Below are 22,499 nucleotides of genomic sequence, written 5' to 3' on the forward strand. Positions count from 1 at the left end.
GCCTGACCATGTTGTGTTGAATCGATATGATGGAACCAGGTTACCAGCCCAATTGGGACCCACCTTTGTTACTGAAGAAGATACAAGCGACTGGCGACTTCGTCAACTACCCAATCCAAGCCTTCCATCACATTCATACCTGAGATTGCACTACAAGCCATGATGCGATATCGATGACCGGTGGGTTTTGCTTTGAGAGCAAGCGCCTGACAGTTTTTTTGGTCAGACCACTTTTCCTTAGACTTGGAAGACAGGATTCAATCGTCCTCACCTGCTCAATCTCTTCGAGGGATAAAGCCCCTGCCAGATCGTGCTTGTTCGCAAACACTAATAAAGAAGCACCAGCCAGCCGCTGACAGTCATCGCGGTGAATTGATCTTTTCTCACCATCCTGTCTACAGAGACAATGTCGGACTTACTTCCTCCAACAATAGTTGGTTTAGTTCGATTGAGGTATCTGATAGTCGAGCCCGGTCAGTAGAATCTATTACCCAGATGATCGCATCTGTTGATTCGAAGTAATTCCTCCAGTACGGTCTCAGGGTCTTTTGTCCGCCTATGTCCCCTACGGATTGTGTGATTTCAAGCAATCAGTTCTTCTGTCTCCTTGATTGTCTTTCGAAAAGAAAAAGGGACCAACAGATATTTAGTGAGTAGGATCGGTGAATTAAGGTATCGATGTTGAAGCCTAGGGTGGGCATAACCTTCGAGAGATCCAGATCGCCCTTGAGCCTCCTCACAAGAGTCGTTTTGCCCGCATTATCCAGTCCTCTAAAGATGAGGTAATATTGAGAGTGAGTTTTACTGATTTGGGGGGTGACAGACTTTCTTATCGCTTACAGCATCAAGATCCTCATCTCTCTTTCCTTCCTCCGCTGCTTCCGTATTATTGTCAGTAGACCCATGATCGTAATGCTGATGGTAGATAAAAGTTATGTGGTAGACTGGACCATGGCCCATGGGCATGTCTTGCCTGGATGGTTTGGAGTTATTCGAGTCTTTTGAGTTTCTGGGCTTACATAAGCCAGTCAGCTCGTCCCCTGCACGGCTGCGCCGAGACTGCACCGCGGGCCAGCGTCGAACTGCACACAAGGCCCTACGAGGATTCCTCAAAGATAAACTGTGTACATAGATGCACCTTCACGTGAATCACGCGTACGCGATAAGTCTATACATCTGGAGCTTGGCACGCGTACAAGGTTCTCAACACTGGCCAACCCTGTTGGATCGCGTCCTTTGTACATTGGGATCGCATGGTGTGCTTTGTTCAGCTTTTTGACACCGGAGCGATGCGCCACCGCTGCCCCACATCGGAATACGAGTCCGGAGGCTACATATATTTATGTACGAGGTATCGCGCTAATGATGTTTGCCCAGCGAGGCTGCGGAACCGGACGGGCCGGTGCAAAAGTACAAGCTGATTTGGTCTCCAAGTTCCATGAGGTTCGTCAAAAGACCCGGTATGAACCCAGCTTTATGTACACAGGACTGGAGCTAAGATCCAGCCAACTTTCTGTTTCCTTGGGGACGAGCGAATGGGTGAAAGCAGCAATGGAATACTCAGGAATCCCTAATTTGAACCTTTGTGTGCTTTATTGCCCTCAATGGGGACTGGACTCCCCCTGGCTTTTCAACATTATTTGAGCATCCATTCTTTTGATAGGTTTGTTGCATTCCTTGGTGGAGGAGGCACCCTGCGTAGACAGTTCAATCTTCAAATATCGGATTACCCTCCTGCTTCACTTTATTGTCCGTGATCCTTTTAAATCTTTGTACTGAATTTTCATACTAGCCGCACGAATACTATTGCCGTTCAGCGTGCAGACCTCCCTAATCGGCATATGTCGCCCGCCAGCACACCCGTTCAGAATCAGGAGCCACAAGTGAACATCTTGAGCCGATCTGCCACTAGTCAAATCGTAAACTTAATCTTCCATTTCCAATCGAATTGCAGTCCTTTCGATGTCATCAGGTCCAATACACCCAAATTATGTTTTCCCTGCACCTCCAGCACGAACCAAGCGTTCTGCCTCGATCCAGGATCATCACAACCGTTCTAAAAGATTACAGCCGAATGGTAAGCGCCGGACTGCAGCCATCTTGTCGTTTTCTTCCCACTCGAGCAAAGCTATCGAATGGGCTAGTGGCAAGGCGATCCTCTCGAAAAAGAAAATATCACAAGTCGACAGTCATCAGGAACCGAGCGGACGAAGCCTTTACAACAGGTTGTACGCAAAATTCAAGGCTGTATCTTGCAGTGGCCCATCATGCACCAAGTCCCCGCTTGAAGAACCCGAACCCAGTCAATTTATCATCAAGAGGAATCAATCCTCCACCTCGCGTGGCTCCGTCAAATCACCTAGCCATCTCGGGCTCGAACGGGGAAAAACTAGGAAACCTATAGTTATGAAATTATACGATAGTCAAATTATCTACGTAGCCGAGTCTTGCGTCCATTGTAATCACAAATGCGAGAATAAGCCGGATCCGGTCCATGCGCACGATGTTTGTTGTCTTTGTACCATTTTTGTAATTGGCTCTCACTGCCCAGATTCTCGCTGATGTTCAGTTGGTCTCTTCTTCCCTCAAGGATCCCCAGCTATATGGCTTGCGAGTTCTCACCGCACAACAATCGGTTCAAAATTCCGATCAACTATCGCCGCCAGTTGCAGGCAGTAATGCTTCTCAATTCCCTCCTCCCATACCGTGGCAGACTCGCCCGATACCCACCAGGCCCTTTAGACCAAGCGGCGAATATGACGAAGAGATAGTGAAATTGAACGTCTCGAATCGACTGCCTCCTCTTCCATGTAGTCCGACAAATAAGCGTTTTAGTTTCCCTGTCTCAGATCACCCCACCAAGGATATCGGAACAATCACATCTTTCTCCAACAATCTTCAAGCTCAAGAATACCGCAAAAGCGATGGTTATGCGAGCCCCAAAATCAGACTCTACTCCACGTTCTCAGAGCCTACCGCAACCGCGAGTCCATCACTATCAACCTCACAAAGATCCGAGCATATTCTTGGGAGTAATGATTATAGTCTTCCAACTGGCGAGAGGTACATCTTTTCTTCTTCGAAACTCGATCGGCAAGACCGTTTGAATCTTTCTGGCACCAAAAAGAATAGGGTGATCTCTTTCCCCAGTCCGACTTCGGGAAAAAATTCAGCACAAACTCGAGCCAAGCTTGAATTTCGTCCCACCCGTCAAGTTCAATCCTGGAATTCCTTACTCTACACAGCCGCTAAAAGAAGAGAAAGTGCTATCATGTAATATTCTATTCTTCTGACATCATTGGATTGGCCACGTCACGATGGGCAGCTAATGTTTTCACCAACCCTAAAAATATATGAATCAACCAAGAATTATTCCTGCTTACTGTTTGCTTTGTTGTTCTTCTTTGTATGTAAGAAAGCTGACGTGGCCTGTATAGGCCTGTATCCAAGGATCCTTATTTACATGTTTACATAAAGTTAAATTGTAACACTTGAAGCTATGGTCGTTTTTTAGAGTGTTAAAATATTGTATATTGATTGAGCTAAATTATGCTTCTGCCTTCGACTACCAAGATTCCAGATAACCAGAAGACAACTTCTAATTATTCGAAGTATACCAAACAACCCTGGATTCGGTGATCTGATCCTGTTTCAGATTAGTTCTGAGTATTCTTCTATGCTTGAATTCTCCATGGCATTTATTATCTCCTACGGGCAAGTAGAGGAGGATTAGAAAGCGCACGGCTTTTCTCTACCCTATCAAGCATCCTGAGTGACAATAGTAAATATTCAATTTCAAGTTTTGCCACGCCCCTTAATTTTGTATTTAACCACCGTAGAATTACATATAAGCTCCATGTTCATCTCACTAGTTAATGATCAGGTGAAAGGTGAGGCGCATGGTCCCCAGGAGCAAAAAAAGTGTTTGGTTCTCCTGCTATGGCGAGTAACCATGAAACCTTGATAAAGTGTAGTATACTAGAACGAAAGGAGATTGTGAACGATGAGACAGGCGACAGGCCGAGCTGTGTTGACGGAAAGTTGATGCGCGCGTGCTCGAGGGCGACTGCATGTTGACTCAGCCGGAGGTTGACACTCCTATATCAAACCCAGTGGACACTTCCCGTTGGACATTTTCGCCGAGGAAAAACCCAGCCAGAACTACATATCTAAACCTGGAATCTCTCGAATAGTCAATCAATCGGATGAGGGAAATCATTACTGTCGCCACCGGCCAGGCGGGCAACCAGGTTCGTAAACCACTCTACATCGGAACCCTCTAGATATGTTAATTGACGTTTCCTTATGTGACTCGTTTCCAGGTCGCCAGCTCCTTTTGGTCGTCGATTCTTCAAGAACATGCACTCTCTGAGGATGGAAAACCCCTGCCAGAAGGAACAGAAGAGCAACACCATCGGCTCGAGGTTTTCTTCAGCCAGGGTTCAAATGACAAATGGGTTCCTCGCGCTTTGAACGTCGATTTGGAACCTAACACGATGGAAGCTATTCGTTCTGGTCCCCTCGGTAAACTTCATAGACCGGACAATTACGTCAATGGACAGTCTGGCGCTGGTAAGTCGCTCTAACTAATCGTAAAAACCTCCTCAAACTCATATTACCTACTTATCTGATCGCTCTCAATAAACTCGGACGTGGTGTCCAGGAAACAATTTCGCCAAGGTATTTCCGCTTTGATTGATGATCTTTTGTGAATTCCCTCCTGCATCGTATCACTGACTGCATGTCAATCGGGCAGGGTTTCTATACGTAAGACAAAGTGTTATAGAAACTAACATGGTGTGGGCACGGTGTCTAACGGCTGGAATCTTCTCCCAGTGAAGGAGCTGAACTAGTAGAGAGCGTTATGGAAGTGGTGCGGCATGAAACGGAGCGTTGTGAAGTTCTGCAAGGATTTCAGATTATTCATTCATTAGGTGGCGGCACCGGTAGTGGCCTTGGAACTTTGATTATGGGGAAGTTAAAGGAAGAATTCCCCGATCGTAAGCCTCATTCGAACTACTAAACCTATCAACGTCACTCGACCAGCGATTCACTCTCCTTCCGCACCCTTTTTCATCAGGCATGATGAACTCATGGTCCATCCTACCAAGTCCCAAAGTTTCTGACACAGTGGTTGAACCTTACAACGCGACACTATGTTTTCACCAGCTGGTTGAGACTGTGAGTCGTCATGATTGAAAATCAAGTTTTCATTGTCCTGACAGGCAATTCCTTGTAGAGCGACTTGACTTTCAGTATCGACAACGAGGCCCTCTTCGACAGTGAGCAACCCTTGTCGCTCACGTCCTCCGCAGCAATGTTTTCCGCCTTATCTTACTAATATCCAAGTTTGATCCTAGTTTGTCAAACAACGCTGAAGAAACCCAACCCGAGTTACAGCGACCTTAACGGTCTGATTGCAAATGTTATGGCTGGTTGCTCCACCACCCTTCGTTTTCCAGGCCAATTGAACGCTGATCTACGGAAACTGGCCGTCAATATGGTCCCATTCCCTCGGCTACATTTCCTGATGTGTGGATTTGCTCCACTTACTGCTCCTGGTTCAGTTGCTTATCAAAAAATCAGCGTCAGTTATTAAGCGTATGGTCTAGATGTGTAAAAAGAGAGTGCCCAAACTTTTCAGTTTTTTTAACCCGCATCTCTCACTCTAAACAGGTTGCGGATCTTACCCAGCAAGTCTTCTCCCCGCAATCTATCATGGCGGCCTCTGATCCGCGTCTGGGTCGATACCTGACGGCTGCTGCGATTTTCCGAGGTTCAAATGTCTCTTCCCGAGAGTAAGTAAGGCGTGAACCTATCATCATCTGTCAGACGACAAGAGAAACATAAAACATCATCAATACCCTCGAACACCAGCTTACCAAGTCGATTGGCAATACAGTGTTGAGGACGCCATGGTGGCCGTTCAGGAGAAGAATTCGGATTTTTTTGTTGAATGGATTCCCAACTCAGTCATGACTTCACTCTGCCAAGTCCCTCCTCATGGTATGAAATCCCTTGTAACCCTTCACATTTTGCCTGTAGTGCAACTTACATCCTCCAATATCTAAACAGGTCTTCGGATGGCGGCTACTTTCATTGGGAACTCGACTGCGCAACAGGAGCTCTTCAAGCGTACCCAAGCTCAATATTCTGTAAGTAGGATGATTCATTTAATAACCCTGCAAAGATAATGGGATGTATGCCTGTTAATTACAATCTACTGCCTTAGGCTATGTTCCGAAGGAGAGCATTTTTGCACTGGTACACAAACGAGGGAATGGGTCAGTCATCCCTAGGATTCTAGTTTGGGATCAACAATGCTAACCACGAAAAATTCAATGATTTGTTATGTTTCAGATGAGATGGAATTCACCGAAGTAAGTCGCGCTTCTCCAACGTTGAAAGATATTTTGTTGTTTGAGATTGGGTTATCATCTAATCTTCTCGGATTCTGTGCAGGCTGAATCCAACCTAATAGATCTGATTGCTGAGTACCAACAGTAAGTGTTTGCACGTGCTGATTAATCGAAGTGGGTACCTTGAATAATGTTGTATATAATTGCACCTTTTTATCTCAGATACTCGGTCGCTGGAATTGATGATCTGGAAGAAGGGTACGAGGGTGAGGAGGATCAAGCAGAAGAATACGAAAACGGTTACCCAGAAGAGCAGTAAACATCCTACTGCTCAACACAAATATTCTTGAATATCAAAAACAATAGCAAATTTCTTCAAAGAAACCCTGTCTTGTATAAGTCACTAAATTATTGGATAACATATCATCAATCATTTTCATACATATACCCTAATCCCATGTTGAGGGATTTTTTTTTTGAACTGTTTCTCGATTTCTTTTTCATGCCGATGCAGATCAAATGATGATGACGTGGTTGATGACTAGCCTCGCTAACAATAGAGGCCGGAGCGACCCGCCGTCTCAGGTAGCTCTGTCTCGCGTCGCACTTGCCCTAAACAAAACACAAAACATCAGCAGTAAGGACGAATTGAGGTATGTACTTGGTGTGTGTTTCTATCGGGTAGGGTCAGTTGATTGGTTTGATTGGTCTCAGTTAAGGATTACCAATCAGATTGTATTGTTTTGATAAGTCCAGAATCAACATCCTTTGTATTGTCATTATTAGTCAACCAAGCAGCGCCTCACTGGATGTGTCTCCTTCCATATTTACAGGCAAATTATGCCGGATAGCATCAATCCAATCCAACTTTCCTTGCAACCATAAAAGACTAGCCCAGACAAATCACTCAGTGCTTGCTACTGCCAATTGCCTTCAGAAGAGCAGTCGCAGTCATTTTTTGATCCTAGACATCAAGGCACATTTTACTGAAATATCTTTTTTAAATTTCAGTTTGCATATTTGTGATGACAATACAACCAATTTAACAGGGATGGATGATATATGAACAATCCTTCAAGGATTCTTACTTTTGGCGGGATTGCACAGCTGTCAGGTCGGCACTATAATCATTGTACTACAAAGTATACCACTGTTCTTTCATGAAGTTCATTAGTTTCTCTTTTGGTATAATTCTTGAAAGGCATAGCGATGTAGATTTGCTGACCATCATCAAAAAGTCCTCGTTGCGCGACTCCAGCTAAGACAGGTTGATGATTCGCAGCTGTCAATATACTTCCCAAGCTGTTGAATTTTTGATCGAAGTAAGTTTCCGGAAAAAAGACTCTGGAAATTCAAGACAATTGCATACCGATAAGTACCAACAGGCAAACCGTTCGTGACTTCTACAGTGGAAGTCCCATTTTTAGAAACGTGACTATCAATTCCTAGAAACAAAAAGAGTATTGAAGAGAAAATCAGATTTATGGTCTGGGATCGCTTGAAGTGATCATAATGCAGATCCAATTTAATCGTGGCTGCGTTACCTTTGAAGAATACAAACTTCCGCGGGTCGGGTACCGAGGTCGATTTCAAACTTGGAATGCGTTGAATTACCACATGAGCGTGACCAATCACTTCTTTGGTCTTGTTGGAGAGCTGTTGTGGAGCAGCATAATAACTACCACGTTAGGAGTAGGTCGCACACAAGATTTTCGTTCGGTTTGTACAGCATGTCAGCGTAGTACTCGAGGTAAATTTAATCATGGCTTTTGTTTACAACCTACCTTGTGTTTGGATTAACAAAATGCCCAGTGACCATCTTCTTGATCTCTAAGACAATGTCAAATGACTTGTTGGCTTTGAGTTTGGAAAGATTGTGTGGGTGTTTGAATTTGCAGGATGGCATTTGGTCGGGCGCGACGATCTACAATGCGACCGAACAAGGAATTCATTGGAAAAAAGGCAAACCAAAAACAAAACAGTCACAGTTATTTAGAATTGTCGAAGATTTAGTATATGCCTCAAATAACACTTACCATTCCCATAGGAATACTGTTGCAGCTATAATTGTGAGTCGATTGGGTTCCGTTCATCAATTGAGCTCCCAGCGCATGTCTCGAAATACAAAAATTTATCTACCCGAAGGCATTCAGGGAGGTATCAAAAGAATGTAAGCAGCCTGCAATCGAGATTATTGACTCTTTTAAGCGTTGATCTCCAGGCTTACGAAATTGTTGCGGGAAGTTAAGGATGCTGATTGATTACCGGTAGGGTGGCCATTGGAGAACGAGGCATTCTGAATGACTCGGGGATTCAACTTATGCGGTCTGTGGGTTGAATTGCGAGCTACAGTGTGGCCAAGACCGGTTTGAGCGAGAAGAGCGAAAAGGCAAAGCAGCAGACGCATTCTGGGCGGTTTGGATCAAGGTGAAAGGAGAAAGCTCAGAAGCGTTGAAGGTGGTTGGAAGAATAAGGAGGGGGTTTTTGAAGTTGGGGAGTGGGAGTCAAGATGTGTTTTGGAAATCAGCGAGGAGATTTTGGCTGTGTGGATGGAGGCGGCTCTGCGAGAATGTCTGATATAGTAAGCTTGAAGAAACTGAGGGCCAGCAACTGAGGCCGACTGAGGTTGACTGAGAAGCTGGCTGAGACTTACGAACATTTCCTGAGTAGATGGTCACTTAATTAGCCGTCAATAGCACCGGGGATTAATAGCCTTTGTTTGGATGAGAGTCACGAAAGCGCTATTTATGGGCGAAATGTACCAGTCGTATGATCGATAGCATCCGTAGTAACTCAGCATAAAGAAAGGGAAATATACAAGGTCCCGAATGCATTTGACTTTCCTTTGTCCAGAACTAGTGATATACGGTGAGGCCAAAGAAGCAGAAGGAGGAATAAACTCCTGTAACGCTTGGCGACCGCTGACAATCGTTTGCCAGTTGCCTTTGGCTTTCGCAAGCAGAGGATATCAGATGAGATACGCTGGTTGCAACCCGGCATGGGTGGAAGGTCCAAAACACTTCTTGCGCTTCGTGTTGCCTGTCTTTGTGGATTGGGGACGCGGTGCCCCCCCCCCCCCTCCGGATTGCAAGCGTTACCACTCCACATTAGGAGGGTGGGACTTCGTAAAGTTTGAGTAGTTTTGCAGAGGAAGATTTGGTGACTGCATTCCGACGCGAGCTTAACCCTCTCCGAGAAGACGCGAACGGGAGGGACTTGTGGTAATGATTCCGACCAACCATTATGCTCAGAAAGGTACAAACAGATATGCTCAGTCTGAAAAATAATCCTACGTGTACAAACTCATACAAAAAATAAAGACAAGACTGCAACTGTACTACATATTTGGCACTGCTACATGGTTATTTCCATGCAAATACGCTATCCATCAAAAAATCCGCCCCCAAAAAATAGTAATCAGAAGAGGTAAAAAAGAAACTAGCGCATGCAACAAAACATGATGGAATATGTTGGTGTCATGAGCCTCATCAACTGGTGAAACAATAAGGAAAACATTGAAGGACATCTCGGATGACCGGAAAAAAGGAAACACCCAGAAAGAATGAGTTTTGAAGATACTAAAGAGGAGAAAAAGGGGGTTCTGAGGAGGGGTGGCAGGCTTGAAAAATCTGCTGATACAATGCATAATGAAAACAACAATAAGAACAATACTCCAGAAGAAATCCGTTTGCGAACTTTTTGTTTCCTTTATGTATGTAGTTAGTAATAGTAGTACAATTGTGTTCCAACCAAAGATGAAAGGAATCAGGTTGGAGATGGTGTGCTTGCTGATTAGCTTTGTCTTGTGCTGCCTAGGAGGGTTCTTTTGAATTGAGAAGAAAATCTGTCGATGGTGCAGAGCCCAATAGCAGTACTGGAACAATCAGAATGATAAAGCAAGAGGATGAATTTTCTGACGTCAAGAAAAGAATGGTACGAAGTGCAATATAAATCAAAGAATTGAGCATACCTTGGAAATGAGCGATCAACCCTGAGGATTGACGAATCGAGTCATGGGATGCCCAATCGGATGGACTGGTCGAGGTAAAGCCATACAATGATGACATAAACTATGCGAGATAAGAGAAGATCAGATAGAATATCGATTCGAAAGTTAGCGATCTTTATGAGGTGCTTCGATGAGCGACAGTGCAACTGAAACATCTAGATCCTTTTAACTCAACTCATAGTCTATGCAAATGACACATTTGAACCTAGGTCCGATGACTTGTTGCTCACAATGGTTACAACTGACATTAGGATGTACAATGCTCCATTCGGGTAGCTGTGCGGGATCGATGGTGGTTGGACGACAAAATTGGAAAATAAATCAAGTTAGCGAAATGTTCGTACTAGCGCAGGGAAATGACGCGGAGTGAATTCCAGACTAACGCATACGATGTTGATGTCATTTGGTGCATGAATAGACACGAAGTCATGGATCGGATGAAGGTTACTAATATCCGAAAAACAATCAGAACAGGAATCGAGGTCTGGGCATTTGAGGCCTGTAACAAGTACAGCCAAACAAGGTGAGCTTGTGATGACGCCCGCGCTGATACATATGTTTGCGAAAATGGGCGCTCGGGACCAAGTTGATATGCTTACATTTGTGCCGGGTACCTTGAATGTGCGAGCGGCAGAAGTCGCAAGTGGCTTGGTGCAATGGAAGTACGGTGGGAGAAGAGACTGGTGATGGGGAAGGTGGCCTGACGACAATAAGCTCGTTTGCCTGTCGAAGTTCAAGTTGTAGCTATGAAATAATAAGGAACAAGACATGAATTAATTCTATCATGAAATTGAGTATCCATGCAGAGATAGAAAAGGGATGAATACCTTGGAAACTTTGTCTTTAAATTTCTCGATAGTTGAGATATAATCTTTGGCCTCCTTTTTCAGTACGTGCATCTCTCTGGCCAATTTCTTCCATCGTTCCTTGAAGCTTTCCTCTTCATCCTCAGGCTCGACCGGATCAATTTTCTCTGTCAGGAGGGCTGAAGGTATGACTGGGTCATCGCGTTTTGCTTCGGGACAAACGGTTTCCAGGTGTGTTTTCCAGCAATCTCGTCGTCCAACCCAGCCACAGCCAAGCGAACAGATTACTTCCAGTTCATCCACTAGCTCTTGCAATATTCGCGGGGGCTGGTGCAGTTGGTTGGCTGGGAGTGATGATCGGTCTATAGGGCACGATGGGATGTGTCGGATCCTTTGTGGACAAAATTTGAACGGTGTCAGTATATTCGGGTGGATGGGCACGCATTTTTACACGTGGTGTAAGTGATCCCAAGCAAGAGTGAGTGAAGCAGAAAGGGTGGACACAAGCCATGAAATAAAGTAAAGATTTGGAAGAAATGAGATGAGAAAATGACATACCACGTATGGATGCACCTTTCGCAAAACATATGACCACAGGAATTAGCAACGACGGGATGGACCCAAGGCTCACTGGGGTAGTTTAGCGTAACAGGCAGATAAAACGAGGGTGAGCCAACAATCATCATGGTATGAAATCGACACTTGGCGACAGAAAGGAGAGAGCGAAAAACTGACGAGCAAATTGAGCAAAGCAAAGTCTTGCTGATGGAATGCTCATCACGGTACATGTAGCCGCATTGAGTGAGGAATCTCGACGCGTCCTTGTCAATCAAAACGGGCGATGAATCGGCAGACATCGCGACAAGAAGAGAAAGGGAACGAAAATTGATGTGGCTGGTCGGTTGTTATCTGGGGGTGGTAGCTTGAGATGCTTTCTTGATCCGTGATGGTTGGAGGCGGTTTGCGACTTGCTGTCAACCGTGGATGTTCCTATACTGAGTCTGGTGAAGTAAATAGTTGAAGGATGGAGCTCAAGGGAGGAACAGGGCGAAGGGCTCCGATTTGAATGCGCAATGCAGCCTTCCAAGTTCTTCCCCCCGTTCTCTGAATCGGGGATAGCTCGGGGATCCTCCGCTGCAAGCGAGGGACTCCACTGTCAAGACAGTGATAGCAGTCTCGGCAACGGTAGGGCAGCATCCACTGAAAACCACCTCAAACCCGAAAATTTTGACACAATTTTTAATAAAATTGTTCTTATATAGGAGTAGTTCAACTCCTACTATTTTGGATGCTCAAAGCTGGCCATCCAAACAGGATGTGATTGGATTGTGGCACCTCATAACCTCATACTGTAAAAAATTGGAGTGAACACTAGTTAATGATGATTCATTCCATTCTGGAGTGCATGCAGTGATAAATTGAAGCCAAATTAGACACAGAGTGATCAGTAAACCAAAAGATAAATCTTTGAGAAGCGCACATGAGTATTCAGGGAAAGAAAAACACAAGATATCATTGAAGGTTTGGAAATGAGGTTGTATTTATAAAAGTGGCTATGTGTAGGAAATATTGCAATAAAAAAAAAAAGAGGAAGATGCAGTCACACTTCTTGCTTGTGGTTCAATATTCAATATTTCAAGAAGCTTGGTTCTGGATTGCAACAAAATTAGCTTGGCCTGATTTGTTTTTGTGGGTTACTTGGTTCAGGATGTTCATCTTGGATGTCCACAACCTTTCTTTTTAGCCTCAATGAAGTTCCCAGAGGATTGTACTCAAGCACCTCATGATGACTATTTTCAGTGTTGGGTGGGTCTTTAGATGATTTATTGAAATCTTGTGAACTATTCCAGTGATCAGAGGAAAGATTGGTGGGTACTTCATGGCCTTGATGGTGTATTTTTGGGGTTTGTTGACCAGGAGAGTATTCAATGTTCTTCAAAATATTGTGAGTCATTTCTTGAATATCAAATAGATCTTAATTGATAGCAAAGGGTTTGTAAATTCAACATATGATTTGAGGACCAAAATTTAAAGATTTTTAATTAAATCATAAAGAAAGCTTGCATACCATCATGAAGAGTATCTTGTGAATTCAGGGACCTATTGGGTTGAAGAGAGGCTTGAGGGCCTTTCTGAGAGGTGGGAGAACCAGAATGCTGTTTTGCTGAAATCTGTAGAGGGTAATCTTCACTTGGCATATGTTGGGAAGATCCCAAAGCTCCTTTCAAGTTTCAGTAGGTGGTTTTCAAGGATGGGTGTTTTGGAAAAGCTTTGAGTATCTTCTGAATCACTAATAGAGTGAATCATCATCAATTAAAAAACTTAACACATACCAGGGTGTGTATTTGGCACTGGGGAGTACTGTGCATTTTGTGTGTAGGGTGCATAATTAATGTGACCAGATTCTGCAAGGAGTACCGGGGAAGGGTTACTTGGTCCTCCTGGGGTATTGCCTGTTAAATGCTGCTGAGGAACATGTGATATTTGGTTTTCTAAATTGAACAAGACATAGCCTTTTTTAGTTCCATGAAAGTCTTTGAGACAAGCCTGAATTTCCAGGGGAAAATGAAAATCAGAACATAGGAAGCTTTACAGACTTTGGGTTGGTTGGCCTGGTGACTGATTCAGTTGATTAAAGCTTGATGAATGATCTGGTTGATTTCCAGAATAGTTTGGTGTGGATCCTTGAGGAGGTCTCCTTCCTAAAATATTATCATATTCTACTTGAAGATCTGAATTTCAAATTTTTAAGGTTTGATGTGAGAGATAAGCAGATCAGAGATGATAGAATAGGAGATATCAAGAGTTAAACTAAAAACAGAAGTTACAACATGAATTTACATACTCTTATATAGATCTGGTGAAGTATCCCTCAAACACTGGTGGAGATAATTAAGAGTATCCTGATGATAATATAGAATGGTTGGCTTTGGGTATCCACCTGTGTGGGAACCCTGGTTTTGTTGCTTGGAAAAGGCATCATGATATTCTTGAAACCAATTCTTGAGTCCATCAACAACTAAATTTGAGATATTTTTTAGATGAGTAGAGAATTTGTGTTTTGTGAATGAACAAAGTGAGTTTTAAGACAGGGAAAAAAATAAAAAGAAATGTTTTGGAATTGAAAAACATACAATTGATTGGATATTTTTTAGCTTCTGTGAAGGGTATTATATTCTGTGAATTCTGCCCCATGTTGCCTGCAAAATAAGATCTTGCAGTTCCTGGAAGAGGTGGCCCTTCTTTAAGAAGCTTCATCATTCTACTATATATATCAGACCTAACTGGTAAATTTAGAAAAGTTTGAAATATATCCAAGAACCTTTTCAATATCTGCCAAGAAGATGGTGAATTTTTGTGTAAAAAAATGAGAAGAAAAAATCATACAGTGAGCATGTTGCAACTGGTTCCTGAGTATAAGTAGTCTCTTGCAAGAATCTGCATCAGGGTTATTGATCATATTTTGTTGTTTTTGTGAACCCATGTTTTGTTGGCCCTCTAAAGGTGGACCAGAATGACCAGTCACTATCTGATCAGCTCTTTGGACAACTGAGTTTGGTTGTGGAGTAAAATTCATTTGATTCATAAAATTTATGGTGAAGAAAGTCAATGCTTGAGTATCATGATCAGAATTATTGGAATACTACATACCATTTTGATTTGATGGAGCTTGTTGAATATATCCTGATGGAACCCTTTGTTGAAATTGGGTAGGATTGCCTTGAATCATCTGATGGCTTCCCTGGGCAACTGGGTTATAAATGTTTTTGTGTGTTGTTGTGTAAAAATCAGAAATTGAAATGAAGCATATCCTGATATAAATCTTTCCCATATCCATTAATGGAGGTACATACCATTCTGTGTGTGGGTTGAGGACGCAACAAACTGGTTGTCAGTTTGAGTAGGTGGAGATGGATTTGGAATTGTAGCTGCTCTTGTCAATAGAGGGGGGCTATGGGTTCCTCCTGGCTGAGGATGAAATTTTGTATGAGCTGGAAAACTCTGCTGACTGGTAGGTCTCATTTGTCCACTGGGATTGGACAGATGAACTACCAATAGGGTCAAAATTTTGCAAAATTTTGACAAGGGATAGGGGTTTGAATAAGATTGTGAGTGTCAAGTACAACCAAATCATAGTCAATCTTCAAGAGGGAGAGGTTCCTACCATTTGATGGATTTTTTGTAGCCTGATGCAAATGGATGATGTTTGGGTTTTCCTGGGATTGATGAGATATATAACCTCTGTCCAATGTTTTTGTAAGACAACTAACTGGAGAATTCAAATGCAAGGAAAGCCACTGGTACATATTTTGGATCTCAACCCTGTTCTGACTTTCTGAATTTGATTTCAGACAATCCAAGGTGTGGGGAAAGGAAAGTGGATCATAAACACATTGGTCTAACAAAACCTGTGGAATTTGAAAAAATAGAAAAATACATACCAGCTATTTGCATAAATGGGTGATGATTGGTACTTTGTGGTTGGGCTTGGTTATCAATTGAATAGGTAGCAGGGGATCTTGCATGTTGAGAGGTGAGATCTGTTTGGGCCAACACTGGGAGAGCAAGCTGAATCCTCAATGTTTGGCCATCCTCAGTCAACGCAATTGCTACAAAACAATGACAGTTTTGATTTGATGGTATGTGATTTTTTTGTTTGCTTGGTAATGAGTATGAATTTACAGGAAAATAGAAGATGCACGGTGAATTGAAAGCTGCCTACCATTCTTCAAATTGGTTTTGTGCTGTGTTTGGGCCTGTTGAGCCGGACTCCCAATAGGATGGACAGCTTGGTTTGCTGAAGCGGGCAACTGAGGAAGAGGAACAGCTGAACGGAATGACCTCTGCTGTCGATAGGCTGAATTTTGGGCTTGATTTTTCCAAGGCACCAGAAAGAAGATGAAGTAGCAAACAGGTTGAGTACATGAAGAAGAGTACCAATAAATCAGGAGTGGTGTTGCAGGAAGTCCGAATCATTATTCACTTACCTGGCTGTGATGGTGGGTTTGCAGGAATTTCAGCAACTGTATTCGGATTGAGTGTCGATTGAGTCCGAGGATCATTGATTTGACCATGCTCCGCAGGTCGGGCATCACTAGCAGTACGGGTGGGTGGCCCTACGTGAGAAGATGTGATTGAGCTGCTTTGAAGAGAAACCGCTGAAGGACCCGCAACCTGCTGCTGGTAGCGGGGGACAGCTGATGCTTGACCGGCTGGGCTCCCAGGGAAAGCTTGGGAGTGGCCGGCGCACTGGACAGTGCCTTGCTGGTAGCTCGTAGGGCCTGCTTGACGGCCTGAAATCCCCATGGGCACTGCGGGGCCAACACCGACCTGCCCGCCTGGAATTGCCGGGAGAAATTGATGGTAAACGGTAGCAGAAATAGAAGAGCCCTGCTGGTATTCGTGATTTGCTGGAGATGCATGGAGCGGAACGGCGGAAGGACCAGGGTTCTGCTGGTGATGAGCGGGCCGTGCACCCGCTTGAACCGGTGGAGATTGATGGAGGAGAGCGGACGAAGTGCCATGAGGGCCTTGCTGGTAACCAGCTGAGGTCGCCGAGGCCGGTGCAGGTGCAGGTGCATGATACAAAACCCGCTGTGGAGGGGCGGGTCCTTGGGCCAAGTGCCTAACCGCACTGTTGTAAGCCCCATCTGCCTGGCGCCTGTCGGCAGTAGGTGGAGCAAGCGGCTGCTGGGAACCCACTGCGGGACGATCACTGGAGCTGGTAGAACCACCTAAATAGATCCAAGAGGCAAAGGTGAGCTAAGTATCTGTTGATTGGCCCGCCTGAGTGCTAAGCGGACAGCCAGATTTAGAAAGATTCTTACCAGAGCGGGCAGGTTGAAGTTCCGGCCCAGCTTGTCCTCCTGATTCATGGATTATCGTTGCTTCATTAACTCTCTCTCCAAACTTTGCAGAGACAGGGAAGACAATACCAATAACTAGAAGTATTGAAAATTTTCGAAGCATTTCTAATTCCAGATGCAGTGGCTGTTGAAGCTTGTTGATACAGCAAGGGCTTCATACCCCTTTTTATAGGGACGGTTTGTCTCAAACCCAATCACCAGATGGAAACATGACTTCATATTCGGTAAGAAGTGAGCCCCGCAGTGCAAGTTAAGAGCGATGATTGCCTGGACTGTATCACAGTATACATACTACGAATTTCAGTGTCCTATCGACATCGGCTGGAACTTTCTGTAAAAGCATCAATACCTGGTGCACGACTCTTTGTGAGAGCCACTGGCTCAACCTTCGCTCGGTAAGAGAAGAGCCTAACTTAACAAAGTCCCACCCTCCTAGTGGTGGAGTGGTAAAACACTGGACGCTGTCCCGCAGGGACCCTCCTTCGCAGGGACTCCCCCCTCAAGTCAAACTTAACCCAAGGCCCTCGCTGCTGCGGGCGTGTGTCTCGCGAAGCGAGCCTCCGACAGCCCTCGCAAATTGGAGTGGATGTGGTAGGTGAGCTGTAGAAAAAATAAACTAGCTACCTTGAAAATCCATTCTTGGTGCGCGAGTTCGGGGAGCTAAGTGGTAAGTCCCTGCTTCGCGAGTCCCCCGAAGTCTCGAGGGACTTTGTTAAGTTTGCCCTCAAGTATACTACACCCAGGGAGTCCTTCGACGAGGATATCTCAAAGAATCCTTGTGGATTTCCCGTACACCCGGGGAGTCCTTCGACAAGGATATCTCGAGGAATCCTTGTGGATTCCCCGTAGTGCCCCTGCGCGAGGTTGGACCAGCGGCTGCTGGTCCACACGTTCACGTGCTCTCCACCAAGTGGATCACGGGGGCACCTCGTGATGGCCCCGAGGATTCCACGGATATTTACAGATATGTACCCGTGGAATCCACATGGCCACGGAGGCGGGCCTTAAAAATCCAGCAGGAGCACAGCTCTGTTCAGAAACATCCGTAGTGGGACTTGAACTCACAACCAGGGAAGGGAGCTTACAGGAAAGGGAGCTCCATACAGCTGATCAGCCATTTCACGCTGTTGTGCCTGGCTGCTTTACACAATATCAACTCCCCAAAACAATGGTTTGCGATTGGTTTTTTTGCTAAGTTTGTTTTCCATTTTTTTTTCCTGTCTTCAACATCAAGTTTTCTTTGGCTTTCAAAACCTCAGGACCAGCCTGAGGTGGTCTTGGCTGGAAGTGAAAAAAAAAAGAAAATGTTGTGGAACCGACGTGAGCAACAAGCTGACGTGGTCTTCACGCGTGCCAGGAAGGCACATCGTGGAACCAACAGGGAAAATTGTGAAGCCCATTGGTTCCACGTGGAAAAAACCCATTTCGTGGAACCAACGAGCTTACCACACCAGGAAAAAAAAATAGTCACTTGATGGCAAGTGACATGATGCAGCTTTTATTTCTTCTCCAGAGCTACTCCAGCGCTGCTCCAAGTCTGCTCCTCCAGCACTTGTAGAGCTTGCAGGACTGCACCAGAGCACTCAATGTGGCACAGTCAGCTGATCCTCATTTTTTCCCAGGAACAGCTGATGCTCGTCATAAGCTGAGCAGTAGGCATTGACTGAGCCTGGGCCAAAGCTGAGCATTGGATGAGCCTGGGCCACAGCTGAGCATTAGATATTCCAAGCCTGAAACAAATCCAAGTGTCAGCTGGACCAAGAATATTGCAAATCTGAGCATCAGCTTAGCCAACAATGGTCCAAAGCTGAGCATCATCTTGGAAAAGGCTTGTGCAGAGCTTAGGATCAGCTGGGACAATACTGTTCCAAAGATTAACACCAGATGGGCCAAAATTTTTCAAAAGCTGAGCTTTGGCTGAGCCAATGCTGGTACAAAGCTGAGCATTGGCTGAGCCAAGGCTGTTCCAAAGCTGAGTATCAGATTTTTTGAGACTATTCAAAAGATTAATATCACCTGAGCCAAGGCTGTTCCACAGCTGAGCATCAGCTGAGCCAAGGCTGGTCCACAGCTGAGCATCAGCTGAGCCAAGGCTGGTCCACAGCTGAGCATCAGCTGAGCCAAGGCTGGTCCACAGCTGAGCATCAGCTGAGCCAAGGCTGGTCCACAGCTGAGCATCAGCTGAGCCAAGGCTGGTCCACAGCTGAGCCAAGGCTGAGCCAAGGCTGGTCCACAGCTGAGCATCAGCTGAGCCAAGGCTGGTCCACAGCTGAGCATAAGCTGTTACAGGAATGGTCAGACTCAGAATCTGAGCATTGGCTGGGCCAAGATTTATCCAAAGCTGAAAATCAGCTGAGCCAATACTGGTCCAAAGCTGAGCATTGGCTGGGCCAATGATAGTCCTAATCTGAGTCTAAGCTGAGCCATGACTGGAATAAAGCTGAAAATAAGCTGGGCCAGGACTGGTTCTGATCTGGGCAACAAAGCTGAGCATGAGCTGGGCACCAAAGCTGAGCATAAGCTGGGAGCTAAAGCTGAGTATCAGCTGACCAGAAATGGGGATCAGTGGTGCCCAGAAAAAACTGAGGATCTCCTGTGGAAATTTTTAAAGTGGTTAGATGGTGGGTAGATGGTGGGTAGATGATGGGTAGATGGTGGGTAGATGGTGGGTAGCCCGCTGGAGCTGGCATGATGTCACTTGTCATCAAGTGACTATTTTTTTTTTCCTGGTGCCAAGGGGTTACCAAGCCGATCCTCGTCGGTTCCACGGATTACCCACCTGTTGTTGGTTCCACAGACGGGCATGGCAGGAAGTACCCCCACCGTGTAGAGGAAGTTAGGAGAAGAGCGCTGCGGGTAACGCAGTCTCTCCAAGGAGGTTGTGCGCAGTGCAAACATAATTAACTTGTTTGAGGAAAAATTTCCTGTCACGCCAACTTTCACCGCTTGTTCAAGTGAGAGCCCTTTGGGCCCCCTCAAAGGGACTGAGATAAGTTCAGGTGTCTCGTCGCAGAATGCAACACGTCTGATCCAGAGGAGTGTCGAATTACAAGCCGTGTGAGTCAGTTGAGTGACCTCGGAGGTTGGTGAGTACAGTCAGGCCAATAAAAACAGCAAGCACTACTGCACTGGCTTGCTGTCAGCAGGAACAGCAGGCAAAGCTTGAAAAACCAAACCCAGATGAAGTGGAGGCCTTAGCCACATGTGCCACCAGTCTCATACCACAATACAGTGGATGTGCATGATATGTACCCAATTTGGGCTCTCAAACTTTTTGACAAGAATTCTTTCCAAGTTTTTAAAAAGTTTTCTAATTTTTTTTTCTTAGGTGTGTAGCCTCTTTCTGAAATTGAAAGATGTGTGGAAAAACTCATCACAGAAGGTTTTTTTTTCTTTGTGTCAAGTCATGCGGTCAAGCCAATGGCATGACCTGTCCTCGGGCAGGCAGACAATGTATTTGTGGCTGCCCTGCCAATTTTTGACGTTGGGCAGCCCGATCTGGCAGGATTGCACAGATCAGTTCATGCCCAACCGGTGCTTGACGGCGGCATAGCGTGAGTTCAAGCCGGCAATTTGTTTAGGGAACTTTAGGCTTTTGAGTACCAAAAATCCAAGCCACATCACATCCTGACACACGTTTTGTATTGAGCTTAACTAAGGGGTGGGTGAAAATTACAAAGTGTGTTTTGCACCGACACTCAGTGTAAAACCCATCCAATGCAAATAAGGGATTTCAAAGTAGACCCGCGCATGCAACTTGCAAGGCAAGGCAAGCCGGCGTTCAACTCAAATGTTGAACGTTGACTTGCAGTTTCCCCACAAAACTGGGTTATGCAAAGTGACTTGCATGCACCCGCGGGTCTACTCTGGAACCCCCTAATATACTCAAAGAAATAGACTAGATTTGCATGGGCCATCAACAAAACCGGCCAATGCAAACCTATGGTGTTGCAAGCCCGTCTGGGCACTCACCAAAGTTTGGCCAAAAAAAGGCCAAGCATGCGTGGCCAACCCTAAAGCCCGCTTGGCCAATCCTCAAGCCCGCCTGGCACACTCCCAACCCCCGCTTGGCACATTGCAAAGTGGGCGGGGTTCAGCACAAAGCCCCGCTGGGCCGATTTCAAGCGAGGGTGCCACACCGCCAAACGCTGTGCCGGCCATCAAGGAGAGAAGTTTCCCTCCTCAATGGTCGGTCTACAAGCTGGTCATCGAGAAGGGAAGACTCCCTTCCTGATGATAAATACAACATCTATACCCACCATCTCAAACGTATTGATACCCAAGAGCAAGAAACCTCAATTGCCAGCCGTGCCGCGCTCCCAATAGCCGTTGTGATGCTAAAATTGGGTTGGGGACCCAAAGTGTCTGCACGGGTTTGCGGAGGTTGCAGGCTGCAGATTCCGCAAGGCTGGCGCGGAGCGGCACAGTGCGGAATATGTCCACGAGGCGGAGCGCCAGGCTATGTCCATAGCGAGGCGGCGGCGGCGGAGCTGGACTCAACTTAAGCATGCTGGCGCGGACTGGATAGTATAGGCTGTGACTGGGGGAAGCCGTGGCAGCCAAAGCAGGCTACGTCAGCGGGTGTAGCTGGGGCGGAGGCGGCGTGTGGGATCCCGGCATTGAAAGCTAGACAGGGGTGAGGAAGCTAAGGCAAGAGGAGTCCGACAGTGCGCAATGACATGTGGCGATGGTGACAGAAGATCCGCATGAGAGTGGAATGGGCGGATGACGTGTGTGGTTGTGGGAGTGGGGCTTGGCGGATGGCGTGCGTGAGAGGCGGGCGGAGGAGGATGGTTTCCTTTCTCACATTGTTTTTCCTTTTTGTACGGGGGGGGGGGGGGAGTTTCCCCCTATCCATCATTGGATGTTTGTTTTTCTGGAGGGATTCTGGACTTCTTGTTATTCTGATTACTCTGGTATGGATTCCTTACAGCGGAGATCTTACTACTTGCGGCGGAGTTGTTTTGACTTGCGGAGTTTGTGTTTTGTGTACTTTACGCCGGATTTCACGGTTTATTGCGGCTTTTCTATGTGTCTTTGCGGTTATATATATGTTACTTTACTTGATCTTTGATCATTGCGCCCTTACATGTACTTGCAGAGCAGAGCGGAGTTTCCCAGATCACCCGACTTTACCCAGGAAACATCTTGGAGCAGCGGAGGTCCTGACATTTCTACACAGTGACCTTTTTTGTTCACCACACCGTCCACCGATGGAGCTTCCCCAAACTCCAGAATACACACAGACAACCCAAATTCACCAGCTGAATCACCAACATCAAAGTGGCAGCTAACTTGGGGAATGAGCAACAATCACAAGACTTACATTGATCACGGCTGTATTCTGGACAGCCAGGGGTACTCCATCCACCCAAACCAAAATACGACCTTTGTACTCAATCCTGATGACAATATTTGTAATTTTGGATTGGTTGGTTTCACGCGGCGGATCAATTCC

General features: G+C 45.6%; 6 protein-coding genes across 6 annotated transcripts; 2 read left to right on the forward strand and 4 right to left on the reverse strand.

The window, feature by feature from the left end:
* Positions 1–68: 68 nt before the first annotated feature.
* PtA15_12A481 (uncharacterized protein) lies at positions 69–905 on the reverse strand (the record flags this gene model as incomplete). Its single annotated transcript, XM_053162094.1, has 5 exons — positions 69–206; positions 272–352; positions 420–565; positions 641–771; positions 841–905. The coding sequence occupies 5 exons, from the start codon at positions 903–905 to the stop codon at positions 69–71; spliced, it is 561 nt and encodes a 186-aa protein (XP_053026046.1).
* A 699-nt stretch (positions 906–1,604) lies between these two features.
* PtA15_12A482 (uncharacterized protein) lies at positions 1,605–3,277 on the forward strand (the record flags this gene model as incomplete). The annotated part of the gene is made up of 4 exons (XM_053162095.1): positions 1,605–1,663; positions 1,793–1,972; positions 2,064–2,505; positions 2,591–3,277. The coding sequence occupies 4 exons, from the start codon at positions 1,605–1,607 to the stop codon at positions 3,275–3,277; spliced, it is 1,368 nt and encodes a 455-aa protein (XP_053026047.1).
* A 928-nt stretch (positions 3,278–4,205) lies between these two features.
* Positions 4,206–6,678, forward strand: PtA15_12A483 (uncharacterized protein; the record flags this gene model as incomplete). The annotated part of the gene is made up of 15 exons (XM_053162096.1): positions 4,206–4,250; positions 4,323–4,572; positions 4,664–4,680; positions 4,757–4,767; positions 4,837–5,000; positions 5,081–5,181; positions 5,240–5,282; positions 5,361–5,587; positions 5,677–5,798; positions 5,903–6,006; positions 6,076–6,155; positions 6,233–6,284; positions 6,361–6,380; positions 6,463–6,503; positions 6,582–6,678. 15 exons carry the CDS (start codon positions 4,206–4,208, stop codon positions 6,676–6,678), a joined length of 1,374 nt encoding a protein of 457 aa, XP_053026048.1.
* An 808-nt stretch (positions 6,679–7,486) lies between these two features.
* On the reverse strand, positions 7,487–8,766 carry PtA15_12A484 (uncharacterized protein; the record flags this gene model as incomplete). Its single annotated transcript, XM_053162097.1, has 7 exons — positions 7,487–7,509; positions 7,585–7,661; positions 7,729–7,804; positions 7,904–8,037; positions 8,144–8,283; positions 8,396–8,494; positions 8,587–8,766. The coding sequence occupies 7 exons, from the start codon at positions 8,764–8,766 to the stop codon at positions 7,487–7,489; spliced, it is 729 nt and encodes a 242-aa protein (XP_053026049.1).
* Positions 8,767–10,344: 1,578 nt separating this feature from the next.
* On the reverse strand, positions 10,345–12,031 carry PtA15_12A485 (uncharacterized protein; the record flags this gene model as incomplete). Its single annotated transcript, XM_053162098.1, has 7 exons — positions 10,345–10,429; positions 10,544–10,644; positions 10,752–10,867; positions 10,968–11,112; positions 11,196–11,565; positions 11,733–11,804; positions 11,910–12,031. 7 exons carry the CDS (start codon positions 12,029–12,031, stop codon positions 10,345–10,347), a joined length of 1,011 nt encoding a protein of 336 aa, XP_053026050.1.
* A 4,123-nt stretch (positions 12,032–16,154) lies between these two features.
* PtA15_12A486 (uncharacterized protein) lies at positions 16,155–17,144 on the reverse strand (the record flags this gene model as incomplete). The annotated part of the gene is made up of 3 exons (XM_053162099.1): positions 16,155–16,709; positions 16,806–16,909; positions 17,003–17,144. 3 exons carry the CDS (start codon positions 17,142–17,144, stop codon positions 16,155–16,157), a joined length of 801 nt encoding a protein of 266 aa, XP_053026051.1.
* Positions 17,145–22,499: the final 5,355 nt, after the last annotated feature.

The sequence above is a fragment of the Puccinia triticina genome, chromosome 12A, assembly GCF_026914185.1.
Source record: "Puccinia triticina chromosome 12A, complete sequence".
In the NCBI taxonomy this organism is placed as follows: Eukaryota; Fungi; Basidiomycota; class Pucciniomycetes; order Pucciniales; family Pucciniaceae; genus Puccinia; species Puccinia triticina.